The 22509-nt window shown below is 42.1% G+C and overlaps 1 protein-coding gene across 1 annotated transcript in view; it reads right to left on the reverse strand.

Annotated features, from left to right (window-relative positions):
* Positions 1 to 22509, reverse strand: part of SLC13A1 (solute carrier family 13 member 1) — a 95849-nt gene that overhangs the window by 70710 nt on the left and 2630 nt on the right. Inside the window, exon 2 of the mRNA XM_048501818.1 lies at positions 3200 to 3324. Coding sequence (XP_048357775.1) covers positions 3200 to 3324 — 125 coding nt within the window. The remainder of the gene's footprint in view (positions 1 to 3199; positions 3325 to 22509) is intronic.

The following is a 22509-nucleotide window of genomic DNA, read 5'->3' on the forward strand; positions in this document are numbered from 1 at the left end:
AACACACAGATCCTCATGGATCCTCCTGATTTTTGCACTTGGTCACCCCAACTGCCCCATTCCCCCCCCCCCATCTCCTCAGTGTTGCTGAGTTCTGGGCTGCTTAGGATTGTCATAAGCAGCCCAGCATTCAGTCAGCACTTAAGTGCCCTGCCTCACCTGAGCCTGGAGCTGGAGCCTTGGCTAGATGGACAGATGGCGGCGGCGGAGGGGCAGTTGCTGGGGCCAGCATGGGAGTTTGGGTGGGATGTGCAGCACCTGGCAGCATGAGGGCAGAAGCACTGGGCTTGGGACTGGTGGGCAGTGGGGGTGTCCCAGAGCAGTCCTACTTATGGGGAGGAGGACAGCGGTGGCCAGGAGGAGCCGGAGGAGCTTTTCATCCCTGCCAGCACAGGTGGCACAAATGCAGGGCTAACAACAGGCCCAGCAGGGAGACCAGGAGAATGCCACGGGTGTGGGGGGCAATTTTGTGCCCCCATGTGATTAAATTGGTGGTGCCTAGGGACATGTGTCCCCGCATGTCCCTCTGGCAGGTACATCCCTGGCAATCATATACATTGATGCATGCATGTAGGCTAATGTACTTGCAGAAAGAACCTTGCTTGGAAGCATTACATGTACAACCAACTTTGTGCATGGGATTAGATTTCATATTTATGGAAAATGCCACCATTTTGTCATCACTGAGATGTTTGCAACTCACAAATTGATCCCATCTTAGACCAAAAGCATAGATTTTTAATTAATTAAGTAGATTAATTAATTTAGATTAATTAATTAATTAATTTAGATTAATTAATTTAGATTAATTAATTTAGATTAACTAAGTTAGATTAATTAATTAGATTAACTAAGTTAGATTAATTAATTTGATTAACTAGTTTAGATTGCTTAATTAGATTAATTAATTGATTAGATTTTTTGGGGGGGGTACCACCCTATCCCCGAGGGGCTCCATTTTCCATTTGAAAACTTCCATAGTAATAGCCAGTCAGGGAAGAGGCTAGCCTGCTACACATTAGCAGGGACATGCCTTCAAAAACAAAAACTGGTCAATGGCATCTTATTTATTGTTTATATATTAGTCTGCCATGTCTTCCCAAAACAATATAATTGGTCTGAAATATATGTTGATTCAAAATTTGGCAAGGAGGATCTCTTAGACAACATCCTTTATCTACTTTCTTGCTGAGATAATCTTGATCCTTACTTTTGAGAAAGTGTAGCAAAATATCTTTTAAAGATTATAGACGCAATGCTAGATGGATACTAAGCATTAGATTGCTATCATCATAACAACAACAATGTTGGTTACATTAACTATTTGCTACTGGTATACTGTACCTACCTCTGCCAGCAACCTGTGTGTTCATGGTAACCCAAAGTCAAAAAAACCGGTGGGTGATTCATTGAGAGATGTCATAGTTTTGTTATCGATTGCCAGATGGTATGACAACTGAAGGCTGTGGCAACCTATTGGAGTCAAATCAATTGTTCGCCCATTTCCTTGCCCCCTATCCCTTGTTCTGTGTTAGGTGCCACTCTAACAAACTCTGTGTTTTACAGTGGAGTGTTGATACTGTATGCTGTGGTGATGCCTGGGCTCTGTTGGTGGGTCTTCAGTCTGGTCTGTGGAGAGGTGTATGGGAATGGCACTTTTGATTAGTCCATTTGGACTAAACTATTGATAAGACTCTGAATGGTTGTTGTATTTATCTGTCTTTTATGGACAATTGTTTTATTGTATTTTGGAATGCCAATAAGGGCTTGTCTACTCCAGTAATCTACTTTCTTGCTGAAACTCAAGATGAACTGCATAGTTAAAAGAATGCACTAAAACAGGATAAAATATGTAAGCAAACGTGAATAAAACTAGGTTACCAAATTAGAGAACAAGACATGAAACAGTATAAGATATACAAATAATGGAACAGAGCTGAATTTCAAAACTTCAGAACAGTAAAATAAAAATAGTATATTATACACAAGGAACAAAGCAATGCAAGCTGCAGCGTGCATTGATTTTACGTACTGGTAACACATTCAGTGACTGTCCAGGTCACTAGCACACTGGGTGTGCACTGAGTTCTATGTGTTCCTCTGAGAATATAATGACATTTGCTGCAGTATGCTATACAATGTTCATTAAACCCTGTGGATTGAAGTTTATGCAAATAGTGGCCGTTCCTTTGCCAAAAGAGATGAGAATGAGTCCTTGGATTTTCTTATCCAGTTGACTTTTGCTAAAAGGTCTACTGGAAGATCTCACACAAGCATGCTACAGAAGAACAAGGAAGCTGTTTCGTAGACTAGTATAATAATGATACATGCAAAACAACCCCTATCCTTCTGTGTGGGCAACTAATCACATTAGGACCTAGTTTGTATGATTCTTATCCTCCTTTTTTATGTGGTCCAAATCATGAAAACTGGTCCTCTGCAGAGCCACATCACACATCAGCTCACTTTACACTAGAGGCTTCCTGTGTGATGAACAAAAAAAAAGAGATAGCTCCATTCATCTACCATACGACATCAGCACTAAAACGATGGTCTCAGCTAGAATACTCAGTAAACAGGAGCAATGATGTAACTGATTTTTATCCTATCGATCAATTCATATTGTTCAGCTCCCACTTCTATGCCTTGGTTCTCCAATATATGAGGAAATAATTGTATGTATCTATGTGTCATCCACTTTGAACTTATGGCAGCTCCAGCAAGGGGCTTCCAAGACAAGTGAGAAGCAAAGGAGGTTTCCTATTACCTTCCTTGGTGGTCTTCCATTCAAGTACCAATCCTGCTTAACCTCCCAGATCTGATGAGATCAGGCTGTACCATGCCATTCCACATCCCTAAAAATAATTAGGATGTTATATTCTTTTTTTTTAAAGCAGAATTTCCTTTAACTTGAAAATGGGAAGATCCTATTTGAACCTCATATATCTACCCAGATCCATTATTTTAGTGAGAGTTTTTGATAAACTGGATCTCAGCTGGTCAATTTTTTCCACAAAGGATATTTAACAAGAAACTTTGTGAAACCCTCATAATAATTTTCAGCCAGTTTGTATATCGTAGTTCATAGAATTTCATGAAGATCTCAGTATAAAAAGGTCCACTGGGAGAAAAACACATGCGCAGATTGAACATTTCAGGGGTTTTGGGTGTGAGGACATAATTAAGTAGATCCACTTACTTTGGTTCTGATGATGAGAGGCAATGGAAGCAGAAGAAGGGGAGTGAAAAGGATGAATAGGAATCGACGGTAGGCTAAGAGCATTCTTAGAATCTTCATTGTTATGGGTTGGTGTCTTGACTTTTCTGTAGAAATAGGAACCATGAAAATTAGATTGGGTCTTAAGTAGATGTGTCTGATTAATATTTCTCCAAACTATCACCTTTAGCCTTTGCAACTGAGGCTTCAGTCAAGCTAAGTTAAAAATAAATCTTGTCCTTTATTGTTTTAGTGCCTGGTAAATTGCTGAGAAATCAGAGATAAGGCTGACATTTGCCAACAACTGAAGAATCTGTAGTTTCCCTCCTTTTAAGATGAAATGATTTCCATTCTCACTGCACTGGCTTATCTTGCAGATTTATTTTTCTTTACACAACAATAAGATCTGAAACTACTGGCCCGGCTGGATCTTCTGAAGGAATATCATTGAAAATATTTTTCTTCTATTTTTCACAAAACTACCCACAACACAAAGCATTTCAATCAGACAGTGAAGTTCATGCATGCATACCTGTGATTGGCTGAAGGGAGATTCTCGGATCAGTTGTATATAAATGTGCATATTCAAGAACTGCCATTTATCCCCACACAAAACAAAAAGCAAAAGAAAGTTTCCATAAAAGATGATACATGCACATGTGTGAGAATCACCACTAGACAACATTGAATACAAAATAATTTGTATTCCATAGCTATTTATGAATTCTGGTTTCTAAAAGTGCATGTTCCATGAGATTAGAAAATTTGCATGGAAACAGAGTATATGATAAGCATCAAATTATGTTTTTATCTGCATGTTATCTGCAGTTCCCCACTGCGCCACTGCCTGATGAACAATCTCCTTTAATCCTAATAAAAATTACTTGGGGAATGATTTTAATTTCTCATTCTGGCTCTGTCTACTTTCCACTTTGGTTCTGCTCCATCCTCGTGCCAACTGAGCTTGTGTTTGCTTATTTTTGTGACATTTTTCATTCCCTTCTGCCACGTCACTCCCATTTAAATACAGTCCATAAAAATTGTTGGCAAATACTGTACAAAATGCATGCATTATACAAACAAACCCCCATAATCAACCACAAAAAAGTGGAGAGGGAAAAATATATATGAATGCATATAAAAAGAAACATAATAGGGACCATTCAATCCTCTCTAGCAGTTACTGTTTGCCAATGTAATCTGAATTTCTAACTATGTCTTTTTATTAACTGATTTTATTATTTATTGATTATATTACTGTCCCCTGCCTTCAGACGATATTGGAAGGATATATCAACCCACCCCCCCCCCCAAAATACCAATCCATGTCAGCTCTTTCAAAAGTTCTATATGTGGTCAGGCTTCCCTTATGCACCCAACAAATTATGACTGCCCTCCACCACAGACACATGTAAAGCTGCATAAAGTTTTACCATGGTTCTCTTAGCACTGCACACAAACATACCTTTAGAGACAGTTGTAACCAGACTGCTTGGGACTATCTTGGGACTAATGGAGGGCTATCTACTGCATGGATGGAGCAAATCTTCTCCTATTGAAGATCATGCAGTTGCTACACAATCAAGAATCTTTCTAGGACAACTGCAATTGGCATGGAAAGTTCATATGAGAGAAGGTCAGCCTATGGAAACTATACCTCAGGATTTTTGAAACAGGGAAGGTTTTTTGAAACAAGGAAGAAATGGATATTAGAGAATGAAACAGAGAAATCTAAGATGGCAGACTTTTGTGGTTAGTCGATATAGCTGGAAGAAAAAAGTCACTTTCTTCCCTTCTGCTCACCGACAAAACCACAAATTGTTATCAAGTACAGGCTGTTAGGATTTTCTAGCCATAGAGTTAACATTTTTGCAGGCTGAAGTTCCATGTCTGGACCAGCTGCATAGAAGGCAGCAAATCGACAGAGGAAATTTTCCCCATTACCACATCTCCACACAGAAAAAAAGTTTCACCTATTGATTTATTTATAGAATGTATTAGTCACACTGTTCACTCACTGGAATTACTCAAAGTGACATACAACAAATGGAACAGCACGTACAACATATTCAAATGTGTGATCTGATTCTGTATCTCGTATAGGTATAGTGACTCTCTATTAAAAAAGAAGCAACACTAAACTTTAGCTGCCTTTCTAGAAGTGCCTGTCTGTGACTCCTCTACTTGATTGTAACTTAAGTGGGTTTAGCTGGCTGGGCATGAATCACACTGTGGGAACATCAATCCTCCATCAACTATCACATTCCCATTATGTGCAAGTATTCATTAGATAAAAGCCTATCCAGAGTTGACTTTTAACAGCAGGAGGTTATTTAGGGATGCCAGCCACCAGATAGGGCATGGAGATATCCTGGAATTACAACTGCTCTCCAAACAACAGAAATCACTTCCCCTACTAATAGGATACCACTTGCCCCTTGGACCCATATATATTGTGGCTGGTGAAAATAGGGCCAATGGGGTATGGGTGCCCCCCCAGTCCCCCCAGTGGTCATTATCAACATATCACAACATTTTGAGGTGTTCCCAGGGGATTGAAAGAGACAGTGGTAAGCTCACTCTTAAAGAAGCCATCTTTGAGTGCTACTGATCCATCCAACTATTGTGCAGTGTCAAATCTTCCATTACTGGGGAAAGTAGCTGAGAGAGTTGCAGCGGACCAGTTTCAGGCATTCCTAAAGGATACATCAGCTCTGAATCCTTTCCAATCCAGCTTCTGACCTGGCTAGGGGATGGTGACAGCACTGGTCACCTTCACAGAGAATCTCTATAGACAGCTGATTAAGGCATGTAAGTATTGCTGTCTGTATTCAATCTGACAACAGCGTTCATCATGGTTGATCATGATCTATTGGCACATCACCTTACTGACACTGGTATATGTGGGATAGTCTTGCAATGGCTAGTCTCATTTCTCCAAGGAGGGGGACAGAGGGTAGCACAAGGGGAAAGGATTTCATCCTGGCACTATTTGGTGTGGAGAATCCCTCACAGGATAATCTTCTTGCCAATGTTATTTAATATCTTTATACGCCCCCTCACCCAGCTAGTCCAAAGTTTTGGGCAGAGTTGTCATCAATATGCATATAACACACAGTTATATCTGCTGATGTACATTTGGACAGATGTCACCCTGATGACACTGGCCAGATGCCTCGAAGCTGTGGTGAAATGGCTGGGTCATTTGCCAACTGAAATTGAATAATCAAAGATGGAGGTCTTGTGGCTGGATTGAGGAGATTTAGGACGGGAGAGGATTTAGGACTGGTTGATGGTATTCAATCGACACCAGCATCAAACACCAGGAGTTTGGAAATGAGTGACTGGATGTTTCCCTTTCAATGGAGACACAAATCACAAATGTAGCCAGAGTGGCATTTTTTTTACCTGCAACAGGACTAGCAACTGCTTACCCTGACTTAGACAGTGTGATATATGCAATGGTCATCTCCAGATTAGATTACTGTAATTCACTCTATGCAGGGCTACCCTGGAGACTGCTTAGAAACTCAGCTAGTCCAGAATGTAGCAGTGCATATTTAACCAGTGCTCCATATTTAACCAGTCCTCCACTGGTTGCACTGACTCCTGGTATCAGGTATCAACCATTAAAACCCTACAAAAGTCTGGCAGCCTCAGCCCCACCTACCTCACAGGGTGTTTGTTGTGAGGGGGGAAGGGCAAGGAGATTGTAAGCCCCTTTGAGTCTCCTACAGGAGAGAAAGGGGGGATATAAATCCAAACTCCTCCTCCTCCTCCTCCTTCACTACTACTAATTCTTCTTCTTCTTCTTCTTCTTCTTCTTCTTCTTCTTCTTCTTCTTCTTCTTCTTCTTCTTCTTCTTCTTCTTCTTCTTCTTCTTCTTCTTCTTCTTCTTCTTCTTCTTCTTCTTCTTCTTCTTCTTCTTCTTCTTCTTCTTCTTCCACTACTATATCCCCCAGTGAGCATAATTCTCAGCAGGGAACAACTTACCAGTGGTCCCTGGCCCCAAATCTATCTGGTTGTCATCACCTGAAGCCACAGCTTTCTTGGTGCTGGTCTCGACCCAGTGGAACTCTCTGTCTAGTGAAATCCAGGCCCTGCAGGATCTGTTGCAATTCCACTGGGCCTGTAAGGCAGAGATATTCTGCCAGGCCCATGGCTGAGGTCAGGAATGGTATTTATCTAGCCGGCCTCCCTTTTTTTCTTTACCCCCTTCTCCTTTTCCCTTACCAGTTTCACTGGTTTCCTTTTTCCCTATTGGATATAGTGCTCCTGTTCTCTTTTTGTTCCTCCTCAAACATTTCCATTATTGTTATGTTTCATGGGTAATTTTAATTGCCGTTGTAAGCAATTAAAAAGTAGAATGAATACATGAGTGGGTGAATGAATGAATGAATGAATGAATGAATGAATGAATGAATGAATAATACCATGCTGAGCTCTCATTCTTGCCTAAACCCCATCTTCCCCAGGCTCTGCCCTCCAAATCACCAGAATTTCCCAACCCAGTCTTGCCAACCATAAGTTAGATAGATTCAGAATGCAGGGTTATTTCCCATAAACTATAATTTTTCTCAGTCCCTATGAAGAACTACAAACATTGAATGTTATTGGAATGCAAGCATACCTTCACATATTTCTCTGAAATTAATTAACTTCATATAAGTGTACAGTTGCAGCTGTATTGTTTGTTAGGGCCACTTCATGTTACAGAATTTCTAAATGCAAGTCATGTAGTAATAATGTGAAACTTACTCCTTAGTTGGCCTGTAGAACTATTTCTGGCAATTAAAAATGATATAAACATGCATATATATATATATATGCTCTTCTGTGGATCTAAATCCGTCAGCCTAATAATCTATTTAGGAATGATTTTGTTTCTCCTGTAACACAAACTTTGCTTTAATCATCAAACTCTGGAGTAGCCTGCCAGTTAATCCTGATTTTAATTACACTGCAAACATGCAAACTCTCTGACCTCGGTACCTGGAACTCTTTGCCAGCTGTAGCTGCTGATGTAATTTTCTTTTGTACTGCTGAACTTATTATGCAGTTCATGCCTTCTGCCATGAGCACAAAGTAGTAGGAAATTTAAAAAGTTATTTCATCAGATTAATAAACCTGTTCAGTTGTTGGGGCTTACAAAATAGTTTGTTCATGTTGTTAGAGCTTGTACTTTTCCCGACATGTACAAGATTACTAGAAGTAATTCCTGGCACGTAACTGCTAAGAGCAAAGCCCAACATTGCACAACACTTACCCTGTTAGGGTGAAATTAGATTTAACCACAGATCTTCACAAGCCTTTCAATGGCTAGTTACTGTTTTCATTGGCATAATGCCCATTGGGCAAGGTGGGCAGCTGCCCAGGGCATCACCTTGTGGGGGGGCATCAAAAATGCTGGGTTTGTTTTTGGGTATTTTAGTGGTTTTCCATTTTTGGCCTGCAGGGGGCGCAGTTTTTAGGCTAGCGGCACCAAAATGTCAGCGTATCATCAGGAGACTGTCCTTATGCTACCCCCCAAGTTTGGTGAGGTTTGGTTTGGGGAGTCCAATGTTATGGACTCCCAAAGGGGGTGCCCCTATCCTCCATTGTTTCCAATGGGAGCTAATAGGAGATGGGGGCTACAGTTGTGAGGGTCCATAACTTTGGCCCCCCTGAACCAAACTGCACCAAACTTGGGGGGTATCATTAGGGCAGTCTCCTGATGAGACCCTGAAAGCTTTGAGACTGTGCCTTCAGAAATGTGCCCCCCAAGCCTGCAACCCCCATTGACAGCAATGCAGAAAACTCAATGCAGAACAAAGATTCTTGGGCAAATTTCTAGGATGTTCCTGCAGGGGGGGGGGGCATTTTTGGATGTATCAGCACCAAAATTTCAGGGTATTATCTGGAGATGATGGGACCCCCCCAAGTTTGGTGCAGTTTGGTTCAGGGGGGCCAAAGTTATGGACCCTCAAAACTATAGCCCCCATCTCCTATTAGCTTCCATTGGAAACAATGGGGGATAGGGGCACCCCCTTTGGGAGTCCATAACTTTGGACTCCCTGAACCAAGCCTCACCAAAATTGGGGGGTAGCATAAGGACAGTCTCCTAATGATATGCTGAAATTTTGGTGCTGATATGTCTAAAAATGCACCCCCTGCAGGCACCAATGTCCTGGTGCAAAAAGAAATTTGGTCGTGGTGGAGTGGCCGCCCATGGGGCGGGGGGGGGGGCATCCAACTCAGGTTTTGCCCAGGGCTACAGTTTGCCCAGGGCTGCCTCGTTACACCCCTGACTGTTTTCTATGTACCTTTAGTTTGGATCAAGGCCATGCAGGGAGGGTTGAAGGGTTTTTATCTTTCACTGTGTACTTTTTCACTAACTGAAACTGTCACCTGCTCTTTAGATTAACCAAATGATGTGAAAAGGCATCTGTCTTTACCCAGTTTTTTAAAGTGCAATTAATTATGTTGATTTACTGAACCTGCATAGCCAATCAGAGTGTGATTCTAGCACAGACTTGGTGGCTGATTGATGCAAGGTGCACAGCACAACTTGTTTGATATCAACTTGAAAGCTGTTTGTGGACTTCTCCTAGGAAAGCAATGCTCTAAATCTGTGCAAGTGGAATCTTCTTTCTTCCTTGCTGATCAGCAGTGTTCTGATCCACAGAGGAAGAGGACAATTATACAATCCACTTTGGGTCCCCATTGGGGAGAAAGGCCGGGAACAAATTAACCACCAACCGAATAAATAAGAAGCCCTGCTGGCCAAGATCCTCAGCTGGCTCCACCCACTTTCTAAAACACTTGGTGGGTGCCAGGAAAGGTGTCTGCATGTACTACACTGGGGACCCTGTTTTAAAGCCTGTGTCAGACATTACAACTATGTGTACTGGAATCTTGCCAACCAATGTAGCACCATGACACTTCTGTGGGGAAAAGACCCAAAAGTGTCATAGGTAGCTCTAAGAATTTCTAGAAACTCTACAGCAAAACCTTAGCATTTCTGGCAATTCCTAGAGTTACTCTATGTCACTTCTATGTTCTTACCAAATGTGACATGGTTCTGCAAGCAACAGTGTGGGTTCTTAAAAATTGCCCTTTCCCCTCTCCCCCCTCCCCCCTGTTGCTCTTGGCAGTGGGCAGCGGGATCAGGGGACCTCAAGTTCTGACTCTCCAATTTGGTGTCGAATTAAAAACATATGTGTCCATTGCTCATGTGGTGATTTTCCAGCATTTATTAAACTTAAATTTCCAGTTCATCACAATTCTATATCACACTATAAAATAAAACAAGACATTTATCACAGAGAGGTCATAACATTTACATTTTGCGATAATAACTCTAGAAGAGGAGGAGGAGGAGTTTGGATTTATACTCCACCTTTCTCTCCAGTAAGGAGACTCCAAGGTGGCTTACACACTCCTTTCCCTTCCCCTCCCCACAACAGACACCTTGTGAGGTCATGGGGCTGAGAGAGTTTCAAAGAACTGTGACTAGTCCAAGGTCACCCAGCAGGAATGTAGGAGAGCAGAAACACATCTGGTTCACCAGATAAACCTCCGCCACTCAGGTGAAGGAGTGGGGAATCAATCCTGGTTCTCCATATTAGAATCCACCTGCTCTTAACCACTACACTGTGCTGTAGTGGTTAGAACCACTACATTAATTAGAACAAAGCAATACATGAATTGTCTTTGATCCCATTGTAGTGGGGGGAACTGATAAAATGGTTAGAGACAAGTGACTATCATGGCAGTGGCATAGCAACTATCCCCCTGAACTACACTGATGTAATGGTTATGCAACCCACCCCATAATCTTCCTTGCCACTTCAGCAAATCTCAGCACTTTGATCACCATGCTTAAAATCATTACAAAACAAAAACAAAAACTCAGTCCCCGGTTAGGAACTTGTGATACCAGCTGTTCTACAATACTTCTAATCTCAAGTCTTTGTAAGTGGTGGTTGACCTGAGCTGCTACACTGATGTGGAGATGCTTTGCAATTCCAGGTTTCCTTTTAATGTCATGATTTTCCTTTGGAAAAAAAATTACTATAGCTGAGTTTTTTAAATTTTTACAGATTTTTAAAAAACATTCAATAATAACTGAAATATATTAGAAAAACAGTAAGAACATTAGAAAAGAAAACATAATTTTCTTAATTATAATTCTAAACACCAGAGAGCCAGCATGTTTATATAAAATATTTTAAACAATCTTAGGCAAATTCTAATAAGCAAATTATTAATAATTTAAAAAGAGAATGTTGGTATATAATTGCTATAATCTGTTTCTAAACATATTTCTTCCAAAATATATATCATGGTATCAACTCATCATCTGTTACTTATTTTGATGATTCTGTTACTTATTTTGATTATTCATACCTTTATCCCCTTTAGAAAACCATATCCATAATTATTTCCAGTATATTAAAACCAAAACATTTACTTATAAAATTTAGATACATCTTTTCAACCTTTCCCCCCCCCCTTCCAACCTGTCATTCCTTTTGATCCATTGTTGTCAGCCTAATTAATTGCTTCTTGCTGTCTTACAACTGGCTGAATCTCTTGCAGCATTCATGAAAAAGTATAAAATATCTGTTTGGACATGAGACTTAACTACTACTTTCAACTTGGTGGCTAACTGATGTCCTTAATGTCATTTACAATTTTACTATGATTGTAATTTGAAGATTCTGAAACAATCATGTTAAAAAATAATAAGCAGTAGCTTATTGAAGTTATAACACCTCATTCCTATGCTGTGTCCTTTCTTCCCATAGCTGTGCATGCTGTGAACCACTGGCACAGGAGATATGACCACAAATGTCCCTTGAGGTCAAAATCATTTTTAGATATCATGATTAATCTCCAGAGTGTGGAAATTGCCAACAGGAAATAAAGTCTACATTACAGTACTAACAAGCATTCTACTCCCAAGACTATGGGCTTGTTTCTAAAGTTAGATTTTTATTAGGCTGGTGATATGAAAAATCAAATGGCCTGTCGGTATCAATTGAAGCTGTTGAGCAAACAAGGTGGCTCTGAGACAAATTACTGCATATGCATATTAGAGGCTGTGATCTGAATCACAGTGTGCTTCTTTTCCCTCATACAGCTTAGTTCCTCTTCCCATGTATGACATCAGTGATATATTGTACAACAGGTTTCTGCCTATAATTTTGATACAGCTGTATTGATTTGGAATGTCAAAATGGAAAGGAAAATGGATGGGTTTTTTTTTACTGTGCTTCAGTTGTTGGAAACCCAGAAAGGACTCTTTATTGTTAGTGGATAATTTGTGGATGCAGAGAGGGATAAGGCATCTTAAAGGACACATTTTAAACAATCCCCCCTCCCCAAGATCTGGAAACCATCTGATCTGCACACATGACAGGGTGGTGCTTTATTTTGTGCCGTGGAGATGGAGTACCTCCAGCTAATGCTCTAACAGTAAATCAGATGACTTCTGGCTCTGTAAAAGATTGATGTAGCTATGGAGAAAATACTGCAGGCTTCCATACAATTTCTGGCACATTTTATGCCCTGATCTGCTGTGTAAGTAACATACTTAAATGGGTGGAGATTAATTAATAGTAGGGCTTGGTCAAACAGAGCAAGTATCTGAACAGCCGTCCTTAAATCTTAGAGTGATTAAATGAAATGCATTTTGGGTAATTGGAAAGAGATCTAATCTGGAATTATCTTAACATATTTAATTACAGATTGTTTCATTACAGTTTCTATGTGCAAAAGTCTTGCACAGAGCAGCACTACACAGCTCCAGTTTTGGAGATCTGGTATGTGTCTTGGACTGTCTTGTCTTCACACATGACAGGGTGGTTCTCCTTGCATACAACTGGGTAGACTGCAAGGAGGACTTTCTTCAACTCTGACCATAGACCATAAGATGTTGTGACAGGCATTCATATAGAAATATTTGAATAATTTTGTGGATTAGTCTACTAACGGCAGTTAACCATGATGACACCCTGATGTATCTCTGATGTTTTGTCAGTTCAACAACTTTGTGAATTGATTAGGTTGAGAAAGTGTGACTTGATCAAGATCACCCAGTGGGCTTTGTGATTTAGCAGAGATTTAAACATGGGGCTCCCCATTTCTAACCAGTATACCACACAGGCTCCTATTGTTACCAAATACTGGAAACAAAACTGCAGGGAATTGCTTTGTCAATCCTAGCTGTGAACTACCCAGGCATATTTGGAGACCCACTGCTGGAATCAGAGGGCTATACTAGAAAAACTTTTCTTCTGAACCTGCATATTTTTATATTCCTATATGCAAGTGCCCTAAACTTTACTTGCTGGGGTTGAAATTGCCCATACAAAGTCAGAGACGTTCAACTGATTTATTGTTTATAGTTTCAATCAAAGCAGCTCAGCAGCAGCCTCAAGCAGCAGATGGGATTTCACTGGCTAGTTTCCTCCCCACCCAATTCCCCCCCACTCCCAATTCTAAAAGTAATTTCTTTCACATGGTAAAGGGGTGGACTACTGATAGGAATCTTTCATCTCCTGGAGTCTAAATGTAATGACCTTTTGACATTTGCATGTTTTTAAAAGACACAGCCAGAAAGACATATCAGAAAATTCACGGGCTGGTTTAAAACTGGTTTAAAACCACCATTAGTAGTCTGCAGCCAATTTGAATATTTCATGATCCCACATGCAGAAACATTTGCAATTTCAGACCAGCACCGGCCATACCGCATCTGATGAACATTTTGGCCATATTATTTGGGATTTCCTTTTTTAAACAATAATTTTAGGTATATGTGGCATCCATAAATCTCCCAAATATTATCTAGACTAGGGGTACATAAGGATAGCCAGCCTATTACAGCTTTCCCCTCCTCGCACCCAGTACAAACGCACACACATTTCTGTTTTCTGCCCAAAATGCCTGGATACAGATCAGTTGTCACATGCAGTCTGAGGGAAAAGTCTAGATCAGCTATGACTTCCAAGCATGTTGTTGCCAGCCCCACTAATTGTTGTTGGGATGAATCCCAGTTGATATGATGAATAATAATTTGTGGAATCCCATATCTCAAAGACATGAAATGCCCTTACAATGCCAACCATCTGTTATTAAGAAACAAAAAATAAAATAAAAATATGGTACATCAGAATGTCTTGAACTTTGTTGTCTGAGCCTTTGAGATTACTCAATGGCTAATTTTGCATCTTAAAGGTGCCCGGTTGTTGGCACGGGGAATGCCCCTGCACAATGGGGAGTTTCCCACAGCACCCGGCGCTGCAGCATGTCTGACATGCTGTTGCCCCAGTGCTGCCCCACAGCAGTGGCTTTGCTACATGACTTTCCAGAACCGCAAAGGTTGGGGACCTTTGGAATGCCTCTCTGTTGCTCTGGTGGCTTCCACTGCCAAGGATCCTCCTCGGCAGCAGAATCAGGTCATTTTTCCTTCCTCGCTGCTCTGGCCCACCTCTCCAATGAACGGGAGCCTTCCCCTCTTGCAGTGGAATTAAAAACACAGAGAGAGAAACCTTGCAAAAACCTTGAGAAACTTGAAGCGCCATGTGAAGGCACTGCAAACAGGAGGGCGGTTGTTCCCGTGCGCACGAAAGGAGTTTGGACCGGGGTTTTTGGAGTACCGCAATTCCCTCACATATGCAGGGATTTTAGACAAGGGGTGGGGCGAGGGCATTGATTCCCAGTGCCTGTTTTGTGCAGAGTCAACTAAATTGGTGAAAGTGACTGGGGGGAGCAGGGGGATTCGTTGCCAAAGACCTCACATGCAAGTGGAGGACAGCCGGGGAGCAGTGCGAAGTCAACAGCAGGGTAAAGAGTGCTGCAGCAGCTGTGCTCCCAGATATAGCACAGAGCATTTTTACTGTGCAAAATCAGCCAATATGAGCTTTGTCCAACTCAGTGGTGGAGGATGAACCAGGTGATGTTCAACAGTATGCCTTTCCCTAGGGTATCTCAATGTGACCAATATATAGAGCCTTCATTTTGCCAGTCTCCACTTCTCTCTTCATGCGCAGACTTTTCCCGCTTTTAAAAATCAACTGACATCTAAGTTTACTGCAAACAGGAATAAAAGCCTGCATTCTTTATTTTTCGGCATTATATCTCAGCATTGTTTATTCTTATGAAGAATTATTCTACAAAGAATATTCAAAAAGTAGGCATTACCTAACAAAATGTGCATCATAATACAACCTATTAAAATATAATCACTTTGTCAACAGAGTTCACAGGGACATTGGACTGGAAATAGAATGACTGAACCAAATCCTAATATTTCAGTCTGCAATATTGTGCAGTATGGCAGTCCATACCAATGTATATCCAAAATAAATGTCCTAAATATGAAGTTATGCTGATGCTACAACATTGAAACATAATTAAAGGTGGATCTTCTTGCACAAAAATGTTTACAACTGGAACATTAATGAAAGTGGCAACCTGGATTAACCACACAGTGCATATGGACATTTCAGTACTATCAGAACTGGAATGCCATCCCAGAGGTCCTCCTGTTCACAATCAAAATGTATTTCATTGCACATTGAGGCTCTTCAGTTAACTATGAAGCACTTGTAGATTAGTCTGCGCTGTATTGATGGCTCTGGAAGAGATCTATGTTGCTAGTCAAGGGGTTTTACTGGTTTTTATGGCAGCCGTAATAGTTGAAATGAAAGGAAGAAAGAAGTTGAGATGAGCTGGTAGAGAGCTGGGACACCAGGCTCTCTGAAGCCATCGACGGTATCGCTCCAAAGTGTCCTCTCCGTACCCGCATCAACCCGGCTCCTTGGTACACCGAGGAGCTGAGGAAGATGAAAAGGGAACTGAGACGGCTAGAGCGAGGGTGGCGGCGGGTACTTGACGAGGGGTCAAGACACTCATATCGATCGTTTATGAAGTCCTATGAGAGTGCTGTGAAGGAGACGGAAGCTGGCATATTTTGCTTCCGGGCTTATTGAATCAATGCTAAGGTTCGCTACAGCACAATTGTTTCGTGTAATTCGGATGTTGACGACCTCTTCGATAGGTCCAAAAGAGACTGATTTGGCATTAGGCTGTGAGGCTTTTGCGAACTACTAATCACACACAAAGTCCTGACCTCTCCGCTTAATCCCTCCCTGCCACTATTGATAATGGTATGTGAACTAGAGGCCCCTGGGCCGCCTTTGGAGTCCTTTCTGTGGACCAATAACTTCAGCCATTACTTGACCCAAATCCAATGTTGACAGGATCCTGGATGCTGTGTCACGATCTACCACTCTGTCCTTTTGACCCATGCCCTTCCTGGTTGGTGGAAGCCGGCAGGAGGAGCTTCGAGCCACACCTGTTGGATATAGGTCAACTGCTCCTTGAGCAAGGAGTTTTCCCTGAGTCGGCTTAAAGAGGCGAGTGGTCCGCTACTTCCACTCCTAAAAGACCGCGATTCTTAGATCCCCTGGAGATCCGGCCACTTACCCCAGCTTTCTAATTTACTCATTCTTGGGCAAGGTAATTGAGCCGAAGCGGTGGCTTGACTCGAAAGCTCCAGCCTGCATTCCTGGATGACACAAACCGTGCACTTCGATCCCTTCCAGTCTGGCTTCCGCTGGGCTGGTCATGGGACCGAGACGGTGCTGAGTCACTGTTGTGGACTCGACCTCCGACTACACTTTCTGGACAGAGGCGGTTCGGCGCTGTTAGTGTTGTTAGATCTCACCGCGAGCCGTTCGATATGGGTAGACCATGACCTTGGTCCACCGCCTACCGCTGGTATCGGGGTCCGAGATTCAGCTCTTAAATCATGGCTGATCTCGTCTTCTCCGAAGATCGTGGGACAGCAGGGTGGCATTGGGGTGAGATTCTCCAAAGCCCGGGCCGCTTCCCATTATGTGGGTGCCGCGAAGGAGCTTGTATACTCTCCCCGATGCTTTTTAATATCTACATGCACCCCCGGGCGAAGTCCCTAGTTCGGAGTTTTGGGCTGCGGTGTCACCAATACACTGATGACACTCCAGCTCTTGTTCACAATGGAGGGCAGCCCGACCTGCGGCCCCTGGATGCTCTCCAAGCCGTTGTCTTGATGCTGTGGCTGGTTGGTTGAGTGCAAGTCGGCTGAAGTTGAATCCCACTCAAGACGGAGGTCCTGTGGCTGGGCGGGGGGGAGTGTCCGGTGGCCTTTATTGGCCTGCCTACCCTTCTTGGCGCAGACATTAAAACTAACTTCGTCCTACGCCAAGAGCCTGGGGGTGACTCTGGATCCATCTCTATCATTGGTGGTCCAGGTCACCCAGAAGGACAGCTCCAGGCAGCTTTTTTTACCATCTCATGGCGGCAGGCACGACAACTGGCCCCGTGATCTCTCCTCCGATCCTGGATCTGGCGCATCTGTGATCCATGCCACGGTCAAATTCTCTAGATTAGACCTACTGTAACTTCGCTCTACGCTGGGCTTACTCTTTGGCCATGATCCGGAAACTGAAACTTCGTACATTATGAATGCGGCAGCCAGACTCCTTTCTGGAGCAACAGCCAGGGAATCCGATTACTCCGGGATACCTATACCAACTTCTGCACTGGCTGCCGATCCGGAAAGTACCGGGTCATGTTTAAAGTGCAACTTTGGTTTTGACGCTTTTAAAGCCATTCGCGGCGTCTTGGCCCTGCATATCTAAGGGACCATCTCTCCCTATAATGTGTGCCCCTTCTAGGCCCCTCCGCTCATCAGAGGTGGACCTACTGGTAAATCCCTGGCCCCAAAGGCGTTTATCCAGCTGGCCTCCCTACAAGGTTGCCAGAGGCTTTTCACCTGCTCTGGCCCCTACCTGGTGGAACAGGCTTGTCCAGGTGAGATCAGGGCCCCGCAAGGGATTTGCTACAAAGTTTCCGCAGGGCCTGTAAAACGGACTCCTGTTCCGCCGGTATGCGTTTGTGCACAGCCGGGATGATATCAACCGGCTGATAAAAAAGTGTAAAACATCTGGCCTCCCGTGGGTTCATAAAAGGGGGAATAGAATAGCTGAAGCCATCTCTAGTTTAATATTTTATATATTTTATGTATTTTAATTAACTTATATATATGATGTTTTAAATTTTTATTTTGTTGGAAACCGCCCTGAGCCTTTGGGGAGGGTGGTATACAAATACAATCAATCAATCAATCAATCAATCAATCAATCAATCAATAAATAAATAAATAAAACAAAGTCAATTGCACCTGAATGAGGGAAGGACACTCAGCAGATATAGTGCTTACCTTCCAAAGCTGCCATTTCCTAAAGGGGAACTGATTTCTGCATTGTGGAGACCAATTGCAAATCTATAAGAACCCCAGGCCCCACCTGGAAGATGGCAACCCTACCCTAAAAGATCAATTTAAAAAGATATGTAGACATATGAGAGGAAGCTTAGGAGGCATGTGACATTTAGAACTGTTTGGGAACAGTATAAGTATGCTTATAGATTGGAAAATTCAGATCATCAACTTTTATTTGGTGCCAGCTTGGGTCCATTCTGCACAGACCATTTAAAACATCTGGGAAACATTTTTAAAAGAACCACTTTTTTTGTTCACATAGTGCGGAAAAAAAGGATTTCAGGGAAAAACAGTTCTTTTGTCTGCCTCCCTGACCCCGACTGTTACAGCTTTCACTTGTGTTTTCTGAACAGCTTTCGCCCACTGGATTTTCTGTACCATTTGCAGAATGTTCCCTCAGACATTTCCTCTGCTTGCATCACAGCCGCCCACAATTTCAGTGTTTAAACTCCATGAATTAAAAATTTTAATGCTGATTCTGCGCATGCATTGTTTATCCTTCAAAAAAATTTCAATGAGATTTCTTTGAAGCTATGCAGACTTAAATTATGCTCAAATAGCTGATTCTCATATCAAGTCTGCATAGCTTTGACAATATCTCATGGGGGCGGACGACACATGCATGGAATTGGCAGTCAAAACTAATTTTATTCATGTATGTTGTGGGCAGCTGTGATGCAAGCAGAGAAAACGTCCATGGGGACATTTTGCAAATGGCAGATGGCATGGAGAACCCCGAAGTGGCAGAAAATGGCAGGTGCGAGTTGCTCAGAAAATGGAAGTGAGAGCTTTAACAAGTTGGGTGGGGAAAATAAAATACTTCCTGCTCTCCACACAGCAAGCAGGAAACGTTTTCAAAGTGACTTCAGGAAAAAAAGTTGCTAGTTCAGCATTTTAAAAAAATCGATTTTAAGCAAAAATGAAACATCTTCCAAACGATGTATTGTCGAAGGGTTTCACGGCCGGATTCAACTGGTTCTGTTGGGTTTTCCGGGCTGTGTGGCCGTGGTCTGGTGGATCTTGTTCCAAACGTTTTGCCTGCATCTGTGGCTGGCATCTTCAGAGGTGTTTCACAGAGGGAAGTCTGTTATACACTGTGTCCAAAGAGAAGGACTTTCCTCTGTGATACGTCTCTGAAGATATCAGCCACAGATGCAGGCGAAACATTAGGAACAAGATTCACCAGACCATGGCCACAAAGCCTGGAAAACCCACCAGAACCATCTTCCAAACATTTTTGAGGGGAAAGAACTGCAGAATCCCACCCCAAAATGCTTTTTAAAAAACATCCTGAAGATGTTTTATTTGTGTTGCAGGGGCCCTGATCACAGGGTCCTGTGGAATCCTCATGGTAGGTCTGCTTAAAACTGTTTTCCTTTGTTATTCAAGTTGCTATGAAAGCTGGCACTCCACAGCACATTGTGAAAGAGTAGAAAGCTGGCAAGTTGTTTTTGAGGCACCTGTTTTCCTGGTACAAATCATTATGCAAAGTTGTAAATGTGACAATCCATTGAGACTCACTGCCAGTAAACTTGCCACCCATTTTAATGGTGGCACACATGCCTACTCCAGATGTTACCCAAGCATAACTGTGTGTCTCCAATAGCAAATGAAAGCCGCCTGAGAATACCTTCAATAAATAACTCTCTCACACACACCCATACACATACATCACTTCACTTTCATAAATCAACAAAAAAAATTCTGAAGTCATTTCGAAGTCCTTGCCTGCAGTTTTGGAAACAGAGGTGAATCAAATGGAAATCTAAACCTTTAAACATGCACATGGTGCAAGATTTATCCCTCCAATGCCACCTGCATGTAAACAAAACAAATTATCCACTTTAGATGTTTACCCACTACCTATGTGACAGCAACATACAAGCTGCACCAAAACACACTATGCCTGAACTGGTTTACTCACAAAATGTCATAGTGCAAAATTTGGAGATTCTGCAGAAATAGGTGTCCCTTCCCAGAGCAAGACACTCCACCCCAGAGCCCCAATAAAATCTCCAGCATAGAGCTAGGTGGACATAACAGCAAGCTGCATTGAAGTCTATGGTGAGAAAAGCCAATTAATTTCTCCCACCATAGAACGTGCTGAAGAGCTGGGAGATTCTGTGCTCTGAAGTGGCTCCATTGCAACCAATGAGGAATTGGGGGGGGGGGGGGCTGTGGGGTGCATATTTTTAAAACTAGTGGCACCAAAATTTCAGGGTATCTTCTGGGCACTCTTCTGCTGATACCACCCAAGTTTGGTGAAGTGTGATCCAGGGAGTTCAACGTTATGGATCCTCAAAGGGGTTGCCCCATCTCCTGTTAGCTCCCATTGGAAATAATGGGGGATGAGGGCACCCTCCACATCTTTGGACTTCCTAAACCAAACATCACCAAACTTGGGTAGTATCACCAGGAGAGCCTCCATAAGATATCCTGAAATCTTGCTGTCACTATCTTTACAAGTGCACCTTCTGCAAGCCAAAAACCTAAAAACACCAAAAAATACCAAAAAAACAAGATGGACCCAAATTATTCGGGATATTCATCTTATTCGAGCATGCAGATAATTTTATGCCTGAATAAGCCTGAATCTGAATTTTACTAAATATTTTCGGTAATGCTCAACCCTAGTTGTCAACTTCCAGGTGATAGCTGGAGAACTCCTGGGATTACAACTGATCTCCAGGCAATAAAGATCAGTTCTCCTGGAGAAAATGGCTGCTTTGGAGGGTGGACAGTATGGGGTTGTACCTCACTGAAATCCCTCCCTTCCTGTGTCTCCACCTCCAAAATCTCCAGCTATTTTTCAATTTTGAGCTGGCAAACCTAATGCCACCAGCATTGCCCCACTGCCACTCCAAGTAATAATGGGAGGAAAATAAAAACACATCTCGGAAAAACCTGGAAATGATGCTTGGTAACACTAGGAATTGCTGGAAACTCTACGGTTTTACTGAAAGTGACCTCACTTTTCCCAAAAGGGAAGTCATTGCACAGATGCTGTGGGGCCCCCCATGTCTCTACTCCCAAAGGCTTCCACCAATTGCTAGATATGGCATCACAACTCTAGCTGTTGTTTTCTTTCTTTACCTGGAATGCTAGCCTCATAGTTTTCCTTCATTCTAGTTGCCTCCTCCTCTGACTGTCTTTGTGCTTTCTCCTTCTCTTTGACCTCCATGAAAGCAACATGTGCTTTCAGAATAATTTTCCATTCTATAGTTAGTATCTGGCTTGCAATTACTTTACTGTCTGTCCTCTCCGAGTATGAATTTCTTCAACAATAAAAAACATTTATTTATTTCTTACAGCAACAAGACTTGAGTGGGCTTTTTTCTAAAAGCAGCTTGCCACTTCTGCTAGCACACAGCCAGCTCCTGGTAGCATCTGTGGGATGGATAGGGTGAATCTTTATATCTGCCATCCTCAGTTCCTTGGAAGAAAAGCCAGGTACAAATGAACCAAATAAATAACCAGAATATCTGTTTCCCATAAATTACTCCTCTCATACATACTGCTAAGATTGGTGGGAATTGTAGCTGATTGTATTATCCTATGTTATCCTGCCAAGTCATGAGAAAGATTTTAATCACTGATCAAGGGCAACTCAGGGCTCAATAAAATATCTCCTGTTTCTGCTTAGAACTGAAGTCCTTTCAGTTTCAGTGTTGTCACAAAAAAATGAGAGACAAAAACATATCTCTTTCTTGAAGCACCTACCTTCATAATCATAATGTATCATAATTACTTTGATGAACAGTCAGATGATCTTCATGTTCCTACCGTGGTTAGCGTAGGAAGCAATTATAGACCTAATGATTATCTGTTTCAGTCATTGGCCATAAGGAAAAAAAATCCAGTGAGACAGAATTGCAGCTCAAAACAACAAATAGAACAAAGTAGCCTCGCACATAATTAAAATGGGGGGGTCTGATTTTTTTTAAAAGCACACTTTAAGCTAACCAGGTTGACTTTAAGC

The sequence above is a fragment of the Sphaerodactylus townsendi genome, linkage group LG06, assembly GCF_021028975.2.
Source record: "Sphaerodactylus townsendi isolate TG3544 linkage group LG06, MPM_Stown_v2.3, whole genome shotgun sequence".
Taxonomy (NCBI): domain Eukaryota; kingdom Metazoa; phylum Chordata; class Lepidosauria; order Squamata; family Sphaerodactylidae; genus Sphaerodactylus; species Sphaerodactylus townsendi.